At 33.9% G+C, this 14,744-nt stretch overlaps 1 protein-coding gene across 1 annotated transcript in view; it reads right to left on the bottom strand.

Moving 5' to 3' along the window:
* Window positions 1-14,744, bottom strand: part of DPP10 (dipeptidyl peptidase like 10) — a 650,987-nt gene that overhangs the window by 33,316 nt on the left and 602,927 nt on the right. Inside the window, exons 18-19 of the mRNA XM_060015722.1 lie at window positions 13,224-13,322; window positions 13,044-13,113 (exon numbers count right to left, since the gene is read on the bottom strand). Of these exons, the coding sequence (XP_059871705.1) occupies window positions 13,044-13,113; window positions 13,224-13,322 (169 nt within the window). The remainder of the gene's footprint in view (window positions 1-13,043; window positions 13,114-13,223; window positions 13,323-14,744) is intronic.

The raw sequence follows: 14,744 nt of genomic DNA, 5'->3' as shown, positions 1-14,744 counted from the left end.
AGCTCCCATTCATGTGCCTCCTCTGTTTTCCTCTGAGTGTCTGCCGCATCCTTTTTTTGATATGGTTTTGCTTTACCCTCTCTGTCTCAGAAATCTCTGGGGACATATAAAGAACAGTGTTTCAAGGTTGAGAATAGGGACACACAATTTTGTTGAAAGTTGTATGAAAAGAACAATTCCATGTGTTTTAAGCAGTGAAAAGGTCACAGCAATATGAAATGTGTCCACTTCCTAACACAGGCAGCAAAATCAACTTAAGACTAAACTTTTCTTAGAAGTTAAGGTCTTTGAGGGTAGAGTTCACATCTGTTTTAATACCTTGAACACTCAATGTCTCTGCGTGGATGAAGAGAACATGATAAAAGCAAATAATGAAATAAAGAAAAAAGGCTGAGCAAAACACACAAAATTCAACAGACCTTTAAAATGACAAAACAAGCCACTTCTTTATGACATAACAAAACATCATCTATGTCAAAAACTGAATTAAAGTGAAGAGATTTGTTTGGCGTACGTTTGGTCAGGTTCACAAAATGCTATTTAAATTCATGAAAAGAGCTGGATTTACGTTCAGAAGGGATAGGTTTTGACTGTTATCAATATGCTGAGTTACTCTGGCAATTATACGCTCTTTTTATCTTCATTTATTGTTTTCATTATAGAATAATGTGTTGTAAATAGTTAAGATCACGTAGAGTACATTTTTAAAAGCCTTTTCCTTACCACGAAAACTTTGGCTAGATAAACAAGGAAAATATTTACCAGTGAGAGAACTTTCCATGAGTGATCTATTGAATGGCAGAATGTTTTTTTTTCCTACACGGCAGAATTTCAAAACTGCTATACAACAGCTGGGTATCTGTGTCTACTGGGTTGTGGAAGGAGGGGACAGAGAAAATTGCTTGTCATCTTGGTTCTTTGCTCTTTTTAGGCTTGGAATAGACCAACTTCAGCTGCATAAGTGCTAGGTAAGAGCTAGACTCAGGGAGAGCTGTGTTGCAATTTTATTTTAGAGATAGTAAACTAAAAAAGAGTGTGGAAAGAAGGGTGACAGACAGAATGAAAGGCCAGATAAGGGAAAAGAAACTGATGCTGCAGAGAGCTGCATCACAGTACATTCTTAAGGAAAACGAATTGTCAGCGCTTTTGATTTTGTTCTTTAGGAGAGAACTCATTTCACAATAGAACACGAGTTTGACATGAGTAGAGTGAAACGATATTTGTCTTGTCTCAACCTGAAATTTATAAAAATTTATATTCAGCGATGACTTAGTTATAACGTTAAGTACATCTAAAAGCTAATGAAATCTATCCTGTTTCAAGCAATATATATCAATACATGCAGATACATACATTGGTCAAGGGCTTCTTGGCCAATTCCTTCTATTTCTCATTTTATTATCCATAGACTTCCCTCTCATGGAAGGATTGTCCTACATGCAGATTGGTGGAATGAGTTTTTTCATATATATACTACATCATATAAGAAATAACATTCTTTTTTTTTTGTCAGAGAACAGTTTCTTGTTCACATCCCCATCTTCTTCCATTAGGAATATTATAATATAATACAACCTGCAAGTTTCTGATCCCTGGTTTGTTTACATATAATTTTTGGCTGAATTAATTTCCATGGAGTTACAACTAGGGAAGCGTTTGACATGGACAAGTTTATTTATGCCTCTAACCAGACCCCGTGGTCTACCTGATAATACATAGAAAGTTAGGCTTATCAAACAAATTCTCAAGTTGTGTTATCCTCCATCACCTGTGTTCATATACTTGCATTCATAGATCTTTCCCATGTTAAACTTTTTAGAAAATATTGCCTATATTAATGACCTGAACCTTATAGTGATGTGAGATGTTATCATGAAAAGGGTACAGAATACGTTGGTAAAACCAAAATGAGTTGAGCCCAGGCCCAGTGGCTTTGACAAGTGCCTTCCCTTCCCTATGCCTAAGTCTGCTTTGGTGTGGAAGATGATAATAATAGTGTCTACCTAGTACAGTTATGGTAAATATTAAATAAAATTATATATATATATATATATAAATTGCTTAGCAAAGTGTCCAGTTTGTAGTTTGTTAAATATTATTAACCCAATGTTCTGGTCAACGCTATGGGACTTGACTGTTTCATCTTCCATTCCTCTCAAGGAAGCTGAGCTCCCAAACCTGGCCATCCCTAGGCAACTCTGCAGTGATAAGTCCTGAGCTTTTATATTATAAAAATCAAGTTTTTCTTATTTGGCTCAGTCCGAAGGACGAAAAATTCAGTTGCAGTAAAAGTGTTCTACTTTTCACAGTGGGTGGGTCTTTCAGTTAACTTAGAATGAATGAATATGTACGTATTTGGTTTTTTCTATGTAATTGATTTCTTTCCACACATAGTCACATGTGATTATGCATCTGAGTGTAATTTGTGTGTCTCTGTATGTGTAAATTCTTTCTTTTGATTCCACAGATATATACTTCTTCTGGAACCAGTAAAACAAGAGAATGTTACCCTCGTATACCTTTCTGATTTATAGAACTTATGACATAGATATTAGGTCTTTTTATTTTTTTGAGGCATTATTTTTTTTCAATAGTTTTCTTTATATTCAAGAAGCTGCTCAGACAATAAATTTAATATTTTTTCTTGATCAAAATTTGATCTCAAATTTGGGAGGGTATTTTGTGTTAATAAAACTGCATCTTTTTTCATCCTTACCCTACTGCTCTTCTCACTTCTCTTCTTTTCCTCCTTCGATTTTTAGTAGAATAGCCTTCCACATATCAGGGTCAATTTCTGTCTGCTAAAGGCATTCTTCCTTGTCTGGAAGGAAATTCAATTCTATTTTGCTCTTTGATTTCTCTTGAATAGAAGCTAGAGATTGCTCCTTAGCATGATATACAAACTGCATAAAACTATCATTAGAGCAATGAAAAAAAACAGAATTCAGTTCTTTAAATCAAGTTATTTATATTGATATAGGAAGCCAAAGAATGAAGAGCTTATTGGAACACAGGCTGAAATGTTAAACAGCACGGATATTAATGAGCCAACTACAAAACCCCAAAATGGACTGTTAGTATCATCCACACAAAATTAACCTCGGGATAAACATCTTAGACAGCACATAAAATTATCAGAAGAGAACCAACAGAAAAGGGCCTCAGGGATGTCTTGTAGACAGAAATTGTGAATTGTGCAATAAAATGGAAGTTCCAATCTCCTAATCATCCCTACCGTCGAAGTCTTACTACATGAATTCTTATTTGTTGGCCAATTTCCATTTGGGATAATTTCTAACAGAGTGGTTGAGGAGGTCGAAAGAGAAAGGGGTTTGTTGATCTTTATTTTCAGTTGCTGGGGATGGTTGTGTAATCACTGAGCTAGAAAGCCCTTCATCCACCCCCTGGCCTTTGAGACACTGACACCTAAATCACTCACAGTCAAATGACAGTTTAGCACATTGTATAAACAGATCGACAGGAGACTCTACCTCATTCTTTATGTGAATATAATTGTTATGTAAATCTTTTATGCAAAAGGTCTGCTTTAGATATTATAATGGAAAATATTCTACATGCTGGATTAAGGAATATGGGTATATTCCAAAAGAAATAGAAGTATGTGTATATTAAAATAAGAAGCTGATGGCAATCTTCACAACAATCTCATATTTCTTCATTTTCCATTTTGTGTGTGTGTGTGTGTGTGTGCTGCACGGCTTGTGGGATCTTAGTGCCCCAACCATGGGTTGAACCCTGGGGCCAAGGCAGTGAAAGTGCCAAGTTCTAACCACTAGAGCGCCAGAGAACTCCTTTCATTTTCTAAAGTAGAATACAATTCAGCATGAGAATGTTTTGAGTGTAACATTGAGGCATACAATACATAGGATGTATATCATGGATTGCAATGGATTTATAATATAGGGATGGATACTAATTATATACAAACTTTGAACCTTCATTTTATCATAGACAGGGCATCATTCACCTTCAATAATACATGGTGGTTATACAATACATTTTCCCTAACTATAATCCTTTAGCTGGATTCTAAATGTCAATTTATCAACTGAAAAATGTGGCTACATAAACACAGGTAATTTTAATCTTAGCTTACATTATTGTGTTAGTTAAACAGAAATAATAATAACTGTAGTGCTAACTATGAATAAGTAACATAATGTCACTGATGCACTCCTTCAGCTTGGGGCTTTGTTGGATTACCAAAGGAGAAAAACACCATGTTTAGTATCCTTAGTTTAACCTTTCAAAGACATGCCAAATTAGTAACATAGTTAATGTTTTCTTCTATCATAGATTTCAGAAAAAAATAAATAATTAAAACAGAAGAAAAGAATGATCTACTATAGTTATACCCTTACATTTATGACTTAATATGTGACCATCCAAACCAAAAAAAAAAAAAAACAGAATTAGGAAACATTTCTTATGAAAAGCACTCGGAAGCATATCTTTAAATATAGAATATACTTGTATGTTTCAAAAAGGTAATCAATTGACATTATTCATATGAAACCATATCACATCATTCATGTCATTCATATGAAACCATTAATGTCTGAGACCTGTATTAAGAGAGGAAAAGAGCTAAAATGGTATAAATATGTAGGTCATAGAAGTGACTATATATTTTTATACTAGTATATGTACATAAATCTATCAATTTAAAAGAATAGTCAAGAGAATATTATGTCTTACATATTACATACACATTTTTGTAAATTTAGAATTTTTTTCCCTGTGACATTTTCTTAATACATCAACTTTGAGTGTGTACAGTTTTAAACAGTACTAAGAAATTAATACTGACATTAAGAGGCATTATCTATAAACTGTGAAAGAACAAGCTCTAATCTGTTCAAGAATAATATAAAAAGTAATGATCACCTTCCCTCCTTCCATTACCAAGATTAAATGCCACTGTCTTTTCTCTTCATCATTTCCTGGGTATTACAGTGTGAGTACATTTTACATTCACTTAAATGAGCAACATGAACAAGAATGAGAAAAGTCAGAAACTTAAAATTTAAAGTTTGACCCCCCTTACATGGCAAAGCAGTAATGACTCACTGAGACAAGTACTAGCTATCTCTCTTGTCCATTTACATCTAGCAAATGTGTTATCTTTGTAAGAAACTGAGAGTGAAATGGGTATGTATTTGGCATGAACAAGTGGATAATCAAATAATGTTATAGAAATTTTGGAATATGTGTGTCTTTACTCTTGGGAAACAAAACAAACTTACTTCTAACAATCTGATCTGCTCAAAAGTCTATGAATCCACATAGTAAGTGAAGAGAGTAAAGACTTCCCATAAAGTGAACCCTCTGATTAGAATTTGGAATTTTATGAAATAGTGTGGATTGAGAATTTGATCTTTCATGTGGACTATCTAGGAACTTACTCATGGTTTTTTTAAATTAACTTTTTATTGGAGTATAGTTGCTTTACAATGTTGTGTTAGTTTCTGCTGTACAGCAAAGTGAATCAGCTATACGTATACGTACATCCCCTCTTTTTTGGATTTCCTTCCCATTTAAGTCACCACAGAGCATTGAGTAGAATTCCCTGTGCTATACAGTAGGTTCTCATTAGTTACCTATTTTATACATAGTAGTGTATATATCTCAATCCCAATCCCACAATTTGTCCTTTATAATCTTTATTTTACACCAAAGCATTAACACGGTACAGGTGGAAAATGTTACATTCTAGAGATTATCACAAACTGTTAAGTGGGAAGAACGAAAGGTTATATGAATTTGGTTTTAGAGAAGTCCCTATTGATTCTGGACAGCATTTTTGATAATCTTCCAATAATATTTATCATGCAATGCGATATGTAAGTAGAGTATTGTGTAATAGAAACAGCAGAGCTTTTTGATCTGAAAAATAAATTGAAAAAACCTTTGAGTTCAAACACTAATTTTGTCCTGCCCATGACCTTGGAGTTAATATTCATGCCATATTTTAGTCATAGCTTCCTGTGTTAAACTGAGGAAAGTGATATTTACCTCACTTGGTCTCTGTAAGAATTAAAGAGGGCATTTATATATCCTTAGCATGATGCCCCTTGTACAATAAACACTTAATAAACGGTAGCTATTATTAAATCCTATAATTTTAAGAAGATAATCTCAATAATCAAATGTAAGAGAGAAACAGTAAAAAGATAGCATGAAAACCAAGCATTATTTAGCTTTATCCAGATAGATTTTAAGAGAAATGAGAAACACCTCGTTCTTCTGAGAGAAAAACTAAACTGCAGAAAACTTGACTCATCCTAAAGGCTGATTTAACACATTATAAACTCTCATAATTTACTTCTCTTTTTCTCTACTTTGATTTAACTCATTCCTGATGACTAACTCAGGGTTGATTGATTTCTTTGTTTATTCATTCATGTATTCCTTCATTCATATATTCACTCATTCATACATTCATTTATTCATTCATTCTATGAATATTTTATGAACATAAATAATGCTCTAAGCACTGTGTTAAGGTAAAACAATATGAAAAGGGTTGTTATCAGCAATGAGTTTATAGTTTAAAAGAAGAGACAGCAAAGTAAATATATGTAATCTGGTGTGGTTTCATGTTATAACAGAGGTGTGTATAGAATTATGTAAAAATACATCTTGAAGTCTTAATAGAAACTAAAGTTACTGGGAGACTGTGGAAAAAGACACAGAGAAATGATTGAGAAGCTGGTATTTCTTTTTTTTTTTTTTGCGGTACGCGGGCCTCTCACTGTTGTGGCCTCTCCCGTTGCGGAGCACAGGCTCCAGACGCGCAGGCTCAGCTGCCATGGCTCACGGGCCCAGCCGCTCCGTGGCACGTGGGATCTTCCCGGACCGGGGCACGAACTCGTGTCCCCTGCATCGGCAGGCAGACTGTCAACAACTGTGCCACCAGGGAAGCCCCTGGTATTTCATTTTTAAAACAGTTTTAAAAAATATCTAGAGCACTAAATGTCTCTTTAGAGGGTGGGTGGAGCCAGATGAAGATGGAGAGATATGTGGGAAACAGATGAAGACTTTTATATGCTGTGTTAGGAAATGTGAACTTTTAATCAATTGGAGAACAATAATGAGAGAATTTTTCCCAGGAGAGCCACATTTTCAGATATGGATCTCACAAAGTTCACTCTAGCAGCAGAGTGGAAAAGAAACTGAAAGAGAGAGGATATAGCAATACATTACAGAAAAGGAAGTGTAGGTAGAGAGCAGATTGACAGATTAGAATTGACTCGTCCAGTTCTGCTCTATGCTTGGTGTGGGACTTGAAGAAGAGTGTGGGCTCTTGGAGGACTCCATTGGTTCAAAGGTCAAGACAAGACACTATGGTCCCAAGAACCTGATGTTATTCAACATTTTAAATAATATCCATATTGTTTTTTGAAAGGAAAATGTGTGTATGAAAAAAGTAGTGATGTTAACTTGACTGCTGGAGATGAGTAGCTGGATAATTTCGCTCACTATGAATGTACCAATTATACCCTGCTTTTTAACAGAATAACTATACAAAAAGAGCTGGCAAACAGCTTACTTCCATTAAGATGACCAAGTCCTAGGACTCTGATATGAATAACATTGACTAAATGATGAAAATATCTAGATAAAAATGAATAATGCTCTCCAGTTAAAATGGCTTAGTGGGAAACTGTAGTAAACTGTAGTAATAACCATATTCATCTGATTTCTGGCCATTGTCAATCTCTTCACTCAACACAAATTTGTGGAGCAACTCTGCAAAAACTAGTTGCTGTGAGGAAGACAAATGAATAAGGCATTGTTTAATACATGGAATATATTACTATGTTAAAATAAAGATTTCTAACATTTCTATTTTCTTAAGATGCTGAAATATTCATAAGCCATTCTATAAATTGTTTCTCTAAATACTCACTTCTAGACCGTGGATTTTTCCTTCAGAAACATTGGTGCAAAATCTAGTGAGAGTCAGAAATTCCCTAAATAGTATATAAAAACATCCTACGAAATTGGGGTAAAGTGGGAAAAGTAACAGTATGATGAATATGATTCAAGATATATGGAAAGACTTTGAACAGAAGGCTGTCCCTGTAGGAGGAGGCATAGATTGGAGATTGTTATAGGATATAGATGGGCTGATGAAGAGGGTGAAAGAAAGCTTCAGGAAGATAAGACTTGATGGATGATCAAGAATTCATTAGGGGGGCTTCCCTGGTGGCGCAGTGGTTGAGAGTCCGCCTGCCAATGCAGGGGACACGGGTTCGTGCCCCGGTCCGGGAAGATCCCACATGCTGCGGAGTGGCTGGGCCCGTGAGTCATGACCAGTGAGCCTGCGCGTCCGGGGCCTGTGCTCCGCAACGGGAGAGGCCACAGCAGTGAGAGGCCCGCGTACTACAAAAAAAAAAAAAAAAAAAAGAATTCATTAGGATTTCAAGGAAGATGAGTTCAGCAAGATGAGACTAAGTCATAAGGGCATGATAAAGGATGTTGCATTCTGGAAACTAATGTAATGTGTGACCAGTCACTGCCTCTCTGCGTTACACCTTTGCCAAGGGTGGCATGGATAAGTTGAACATGAAAGGGTATGAAATGGGAAGACATGATGATTCCTTGGTACTGAATGAAACTCAGCTTGATATGCTTGTCTTCAGGAACACAGTGAACAGAGAAAACACCTTTCATCTCTAATAACAGTATATCTGTTTAGATTGTTTCCTATCAGGCTCTAGGCCTTTAGATTTATATTAATTTATCAAATAAACATCTATAACTGTAGGCTCTCTCTCAAGTAATCTTCAGTCTTGCAATATTAAAAGAATTACAGATTAGTTAGTAAGTTTTCATAAGGTTCCACCATGTGTGCTAGGTATTGCGGAGATAACACAAATCTAAAAAAATGATTACAGATTTCAAGATGCCATTTCAGCCATTAGCACAGCTTCTTGCACAGAAAAGCAACATGGTAAATTTGTATTGTACTAAGTTACATATATAGGAATAGAAAATAAGAATAACATAAGAAACAATAATTCAAGGAGATACATGCTGAAATGGATATAGATGGATATAGTATATATAGTATAGACTAGATGCATATAGAATAGGTATGAACGTGAATATAGACTACTGGGTTCTTAAGTACTCAATATAACGTTAAGGAGAAAGACTGGAGAAAGGACAATAGGAGTAAAAAAAGAAAAAGGGGTCATGACCCCACAGAGGCTACTGTAAGTTGAGGCCACTGAGAAACAGTTGTAGTGGCAATGCTTCTTAGATTTTCTATTACAGTAAAATATTTGGTTGCCATTGATTCACTTGTACTTTCAATACCATGAAATTAGGTTTGAGTTTCAGAAAACTCACAGAGAGGTCCTCAAAGGACCATTTCTTCTGGGGTTCCGTAATGAAAATTTAGCAGAAAGATGATTCCTGATAGCCAGAGGCTACTTTCTTCAAGGCCAATCTTCCTTCACCTCCTCAGATTGCTGCAGCCAGTCTCCAACTCATGCATTCACTATAGAATTTCCTGGACGCGAACCCATCTCTATAGATGAAGAAGTGACTCACAGCCTGTCAGGTACTAGATGCACTGCACAGAATAGCAATAAAGTAGTGACAACAAAATCACTAAATCATCTCTTAGCCTCATTTAGATATTAGTTTATTTACTATTCTTCACTGTCAAATTGTCCATTTAGGGAAAAAAAGACAATTATTATTATTTTCTGTTTTCGAGTGTGGAGTCCACTTATAACTGAACACAGTACCTAATCTTAAGAAAAAAAATACCCTTAAATTATAAACCTTCTAAAAAACAGGTAAAAGACACTTTACACTTAAGCCATTCTGATCTATATGGCTTTCCAAGCATAAATATTTTAGGAATGATCATGTAGCTTAAAGCAATCGATCATTTTATATAAATATAGAATCAAAAAAGAAAAAAATCCTGTTTGGCTCTGTAAGTCATATTCTGTGAAACTTCTGAGAATTTACCTCTAAAAATCAAGGAATTTGGATAAATTAAATTAATATTTAGTATAATCAGCATATAAAAACAAATGAAAACTAATGAATTAATACTTTTATTCTTCTTTTCAACAAAAAAGTGGCAAATTAAACTCTATAGGCCTAACTATATTATTTTATCTGCTTTAGTAATGTCTATTAAATAATTTTATGGATGCTAAAATATATTATTAAATGTTTATATTGATACTTTTAAATATTAAAATGACTACTACTTCTAATAATAACTATGTTTATGGTTACAATTTATTAAACACCAACTGCAAATGTTTATGCTCTTCTAGACACTATGGTGACATGTTTATATATATTAGTCCATGTTTTTGTCTTCAATTTATTTATAAGGAAACTGAAGCTTAGGAAAATTAAGCAATGTACTGGTAAATCTTTGAGCTGAGATTTGAACCCAGGCCTACCTGACTCCTAAGCCAGTACCTTTACTCTCCTCTCCCGCCTCTAAAAAACACTGGACTATTCCTTTCTAATAAGAGAGTTGAGTGTTGTGCAATTCCTTATATTCTTCTTATGAACTAAAAATCACCCAGACCAAAGCACAAATCTGATGGCAGGACAAGCCAGTTGGCTTCTCTGACTCAAGGCTACAGTAGCTTTGGGGGCTACTTTTTCCCCCAAAGTCTGACACACTGTGGAGCCAGTGGATATGTGAATGGGAAGAACTGTCTACACATCCAACTGTAAGTCATGCTTCAAGGAAGGATGCCTTGTAGAGTTCCTTTCCCTGAGAAACCTCATTTCTCAGTGAATAAAAAGAACAATCCCTTTTCCCAAAAGGAGATATGACTGAGAGAGAACACGAGGTTGAGAATTTTATTTTCAGTTTTTTCTCATTTTAGTGCCTGAGATATTTCCCCAATAAATCACACATACAGTTCAAATAGGAATTGAATACTCAGTCACAAAAATGAATGAAATAATGCCATGTGCAACAACATGGATGGACCTAAAGATTATCATACTAAATGAAGTCAGACAGAGAAAGACAAATATCATACCCTATCACTTATACATGGAATCTTAAAAAATGATAAAAATGAACTTATTTACAAAACAGAAATAGACTCACAGATATAGAAAACAAACTTATGGTTACCAAAGGGGAAATGGGGGAGGACGGATAAATTAGGAGTTTGGGATAAACATATATACACTATGTATAAAATATATATATATATATATATATAATAGATTAAGTATATTTATAATAGATTAACTGAATCACTTTGCTGTATACCTGAAACATTGTAAATCAATTAAAATTTATTATACTTTGATTAAAAAAAAAAGCACTAAAGACAACTAAGTGAAAGAGAAGATACAGGAGAAGGAGTTAAGATAAGAAAAGAGCAAATAAGAACTTCCTCAGGAAGATACCAAGAAATTTCAGGGCCTCTGGCTATTAGGGACAAAGGAGAAAGGTCCTGGCATAAGAAACAAAGATAGCTCAAGGTATTAGAGTTAGGAATAAACACTGGAGTGAGTGAAAATATTAAGTATTGTATTTTCTGTATTATTTGGCTTATTAAAATGAAACGACAAATTGCTTCTATTTATCAAAAGATCTAAATCAATGCAATCTATATAAAAAAGAATGAATTATAATCACAATAATTATAAGACTCACATGTGCTAGGCATTTTATATGTTATTTCATTTAATCTAAAAAGCAGCCTTAAAACATAGGCTGGATGATAATGCTCATTTTATATTTGCAAAAGCTGAACCTCACAAGAGGTTATGTAACTTGTTCAAGGACACACTGTTAGCAAATGACAAAACTGGAATTTGAAGCCAGGCAGTTGGATTCCGCAGACTGAATACTTACTGTCCACATTCAATAGTCATAACAAGTTATGTTATTTTCTATTCTACTCTTCCAAAAAGGGTCTGAACAATTGTAGACAATTTTAAGCACAGTCATAGCAATATGTTGGCTGTGTTCTTAATAAGGAAAATAACTAATAATTCTCAGGAATACAATTCTACATCAATATCAAGTTAGTTAACCAATAGATGTTAGAGGCCTCTGTGCCCAGTAGTATATAGTCACAATATAATCTCATAGAAAGTGTGAATGAATTCAATTCCAAGTTGGAAAAACCTAAGAGTCAGGTTTTTCTGAGGACAGGAGTGGCCTCCTGCTGACCTTAAATCCAGGAGGGAAAACTGGTAAGAGTAATATAAATATAACAAATTTTTTCAACAATGGAAATAAATGTTTCCTCAATGCTGCATCAAGAACTAATAGAAAACATAAGGCTTACCTGTGAAAACATGGATGTACTTTAAAAACATCATGCTAAGTGAAACAACCAGTCACAGAAGGGCAAATACTGCATGATTCCACTTACATGAGGCATCTAAAATAGTCAGATTCATAGAAGCAGAGAGTAGAATGGTGGTTGCCAGGGGCTGGAGGGAGGAGGGATGGGGAGTTGCTTTTCAATGGGTATAAAGTTTCAGTCATGCAAGATGAATAAGTTCTAGAGATCTGCTAGACAGCACTGTGCGTGTAGTTAACAACACTGTATTGTATTCCTAAAATTTTGTCCAGAGGGTAGATCTCATGTTAAGTGCTCTCACCACAATTAAAAAAAAATGGCTTTTACAAATCTAGTATAATTTTGATATGACAAATATATCACAAAGGAAGAAAGAAAGAAAGAAAGAAAACAAAGGGAGCATAGAGCTTGAGTAATTGCTAAGCAGACATCCATAAACCAAACTATATGTGTCATTTTTCCCAGGAGTAACATTGAGTGCAATTTGGGATGCAAGAAGCACAAGCAATTACACACCCTTCCATATTATTTAGTGGTGGTGTCCTTGAGGAACTCATACAACTGACAGCTGTCCCAGTTATCTACACATATAGGACTTCTTCTGTTGTTTTTTAATCAGAATACTGCCATGTGAGACATAAGAAAAATTCTAAACTCTTTAGGTTCCTTTATTTCAAAAACAAATAAAATACTTACATTATTAACAGAAGAGCATACTGGTTTCGGTCCGTAAAATCTTTGGGAAAGGACAACTGTAAAGGAAGTTCTTTTAAAGAAAGAGCAAAATATTAAAGATGGAGAGTCATTTATATGTAAAACTATAAGGTGCAGAGAAAGTTTTTTTTTTTGAATAACATAGCATGCACAAAACTTTACCATAGTCATCAATATGAAGCGTTTTAATTTCTGACTTTACTCTCTTCTTCTTCAGGATAGCTTCCTTCAGCATAGAATTGCTTTCCAATATAAAATATTCTGTAAGTCAAAAAGGATAGTGTAAATAATCTCTATGTGTTGATTAAGAAACAGTGTAACACAAATAATTATCCATCATTATCATTTGACAGGCACTGTGCTAGTCACCGATTACTGTCTCATAAATTCTCTTCTGGATTATTACAAGTTTTCTAACTGAGCTTCTTTATTCCAGTGAAATTGTCTCCAGTTGCCCCTTATACCTGGAATTAGCATTTACGTTTTCAAAATGTAAATCTGATCTTGTTAATGTTATGCTTAAGAATATATTTTAAATAATACAAAATTATGTAGCAGCCAATGATTTAAAATTCACAATGCCTGAATTCTAATACAAAGTTACCAAGCATGCAAAAAATCAGGAAAATATCACCCATGATGAGTACAAATTTTATTCAATAGAAAGAACCCAGAAATGACACAGATGCATATAATAGATAATGACATTAAAACAGAGATTATAATTACATTCCATGTGTTAAGTTTTTAAAAAGCCTGAGGATATTAAGGAGAAACATGAAAGACATTTTAAAAACAACCAAGTTAAAATTCTAAAAATAAGAACTGAAAAATTTGATATACATGAAAACTATAAAATCTAAGACGAAAAAATACTGGATAGGATTAACAACATATTAGATACTGCAGAAGAAAAGATTAATGAATTCAACAATATAGCAATAGAAAATATTAAAATGGTTTTTTTTATAAAAACCAAAAAAAAAAGAGAGCGAGAAAACTGGCAAAACATGAAGGGAGAGAAACATCAGTAACTTGCTGGAATTTTGACTGCTATATTAAAAATATAGATTTATTGGGGATTTTTATATACTAAAAATAGTGAACTTTCTAATCCATAAATATGTATGCATGTATATATCCATTTGAGTCTTTAATTTCTTCCAGAAATGTTTGCTTTCATTTTAGCAGACTGACACATTTCTATTAGATGTACATAGTATACTATAGTATATAGTACATAGTTTCAGATGTTACTTTAAGTAGTTATTTTTAACTATTTTTAAATTTTGCCTTGCCTTATAGTATATAAAATAGTTGATTTTTGTATATTAATCTATAATTGTAATAACCCTGATAAATTCACTCATTATTTCTAATAGTATTATGAGTGTGTATGGATTCCATTTTGTTTATTTGGTTCTGTTTTATTTATATCTTCTGCAAATAAAGGCAATTTTTTTTACCTATTATTTCTTTTCTTGCCTCATTTCACTAAGTCCTCTAATACAATGTTGCAAAGAGGTGGTGAGAGCAGACATTTTTACTTTTTCCCAGTTTTGGGGGAAATGCATTGTCTTCAACATTAAGTATGATGTCAGGTGTAGTATTTTTGTACCTACCATTCATCAAGTTAAATCATTTTTTTTTCTTCTGGCCCAGTTATTATTACTACTTTATTAT

Source organism: Delphinus delphis, chromosome 7 (genome assembly GCF_949987515.2).
Source record: "Delphinus delphis chromosome 7, mDelDel1.2, whole genome shotgun sequence".
NCBI lineage: Eukaryota > Metazoa > Chordata > Mammalia > Artiodactyla > Delphinidae > Delphinus > Delphinus delphis.
Note: the sequence above shows the minus strand (reverse complement) of the source record. Positions and strands in the feature narration are given on the sequence as shown.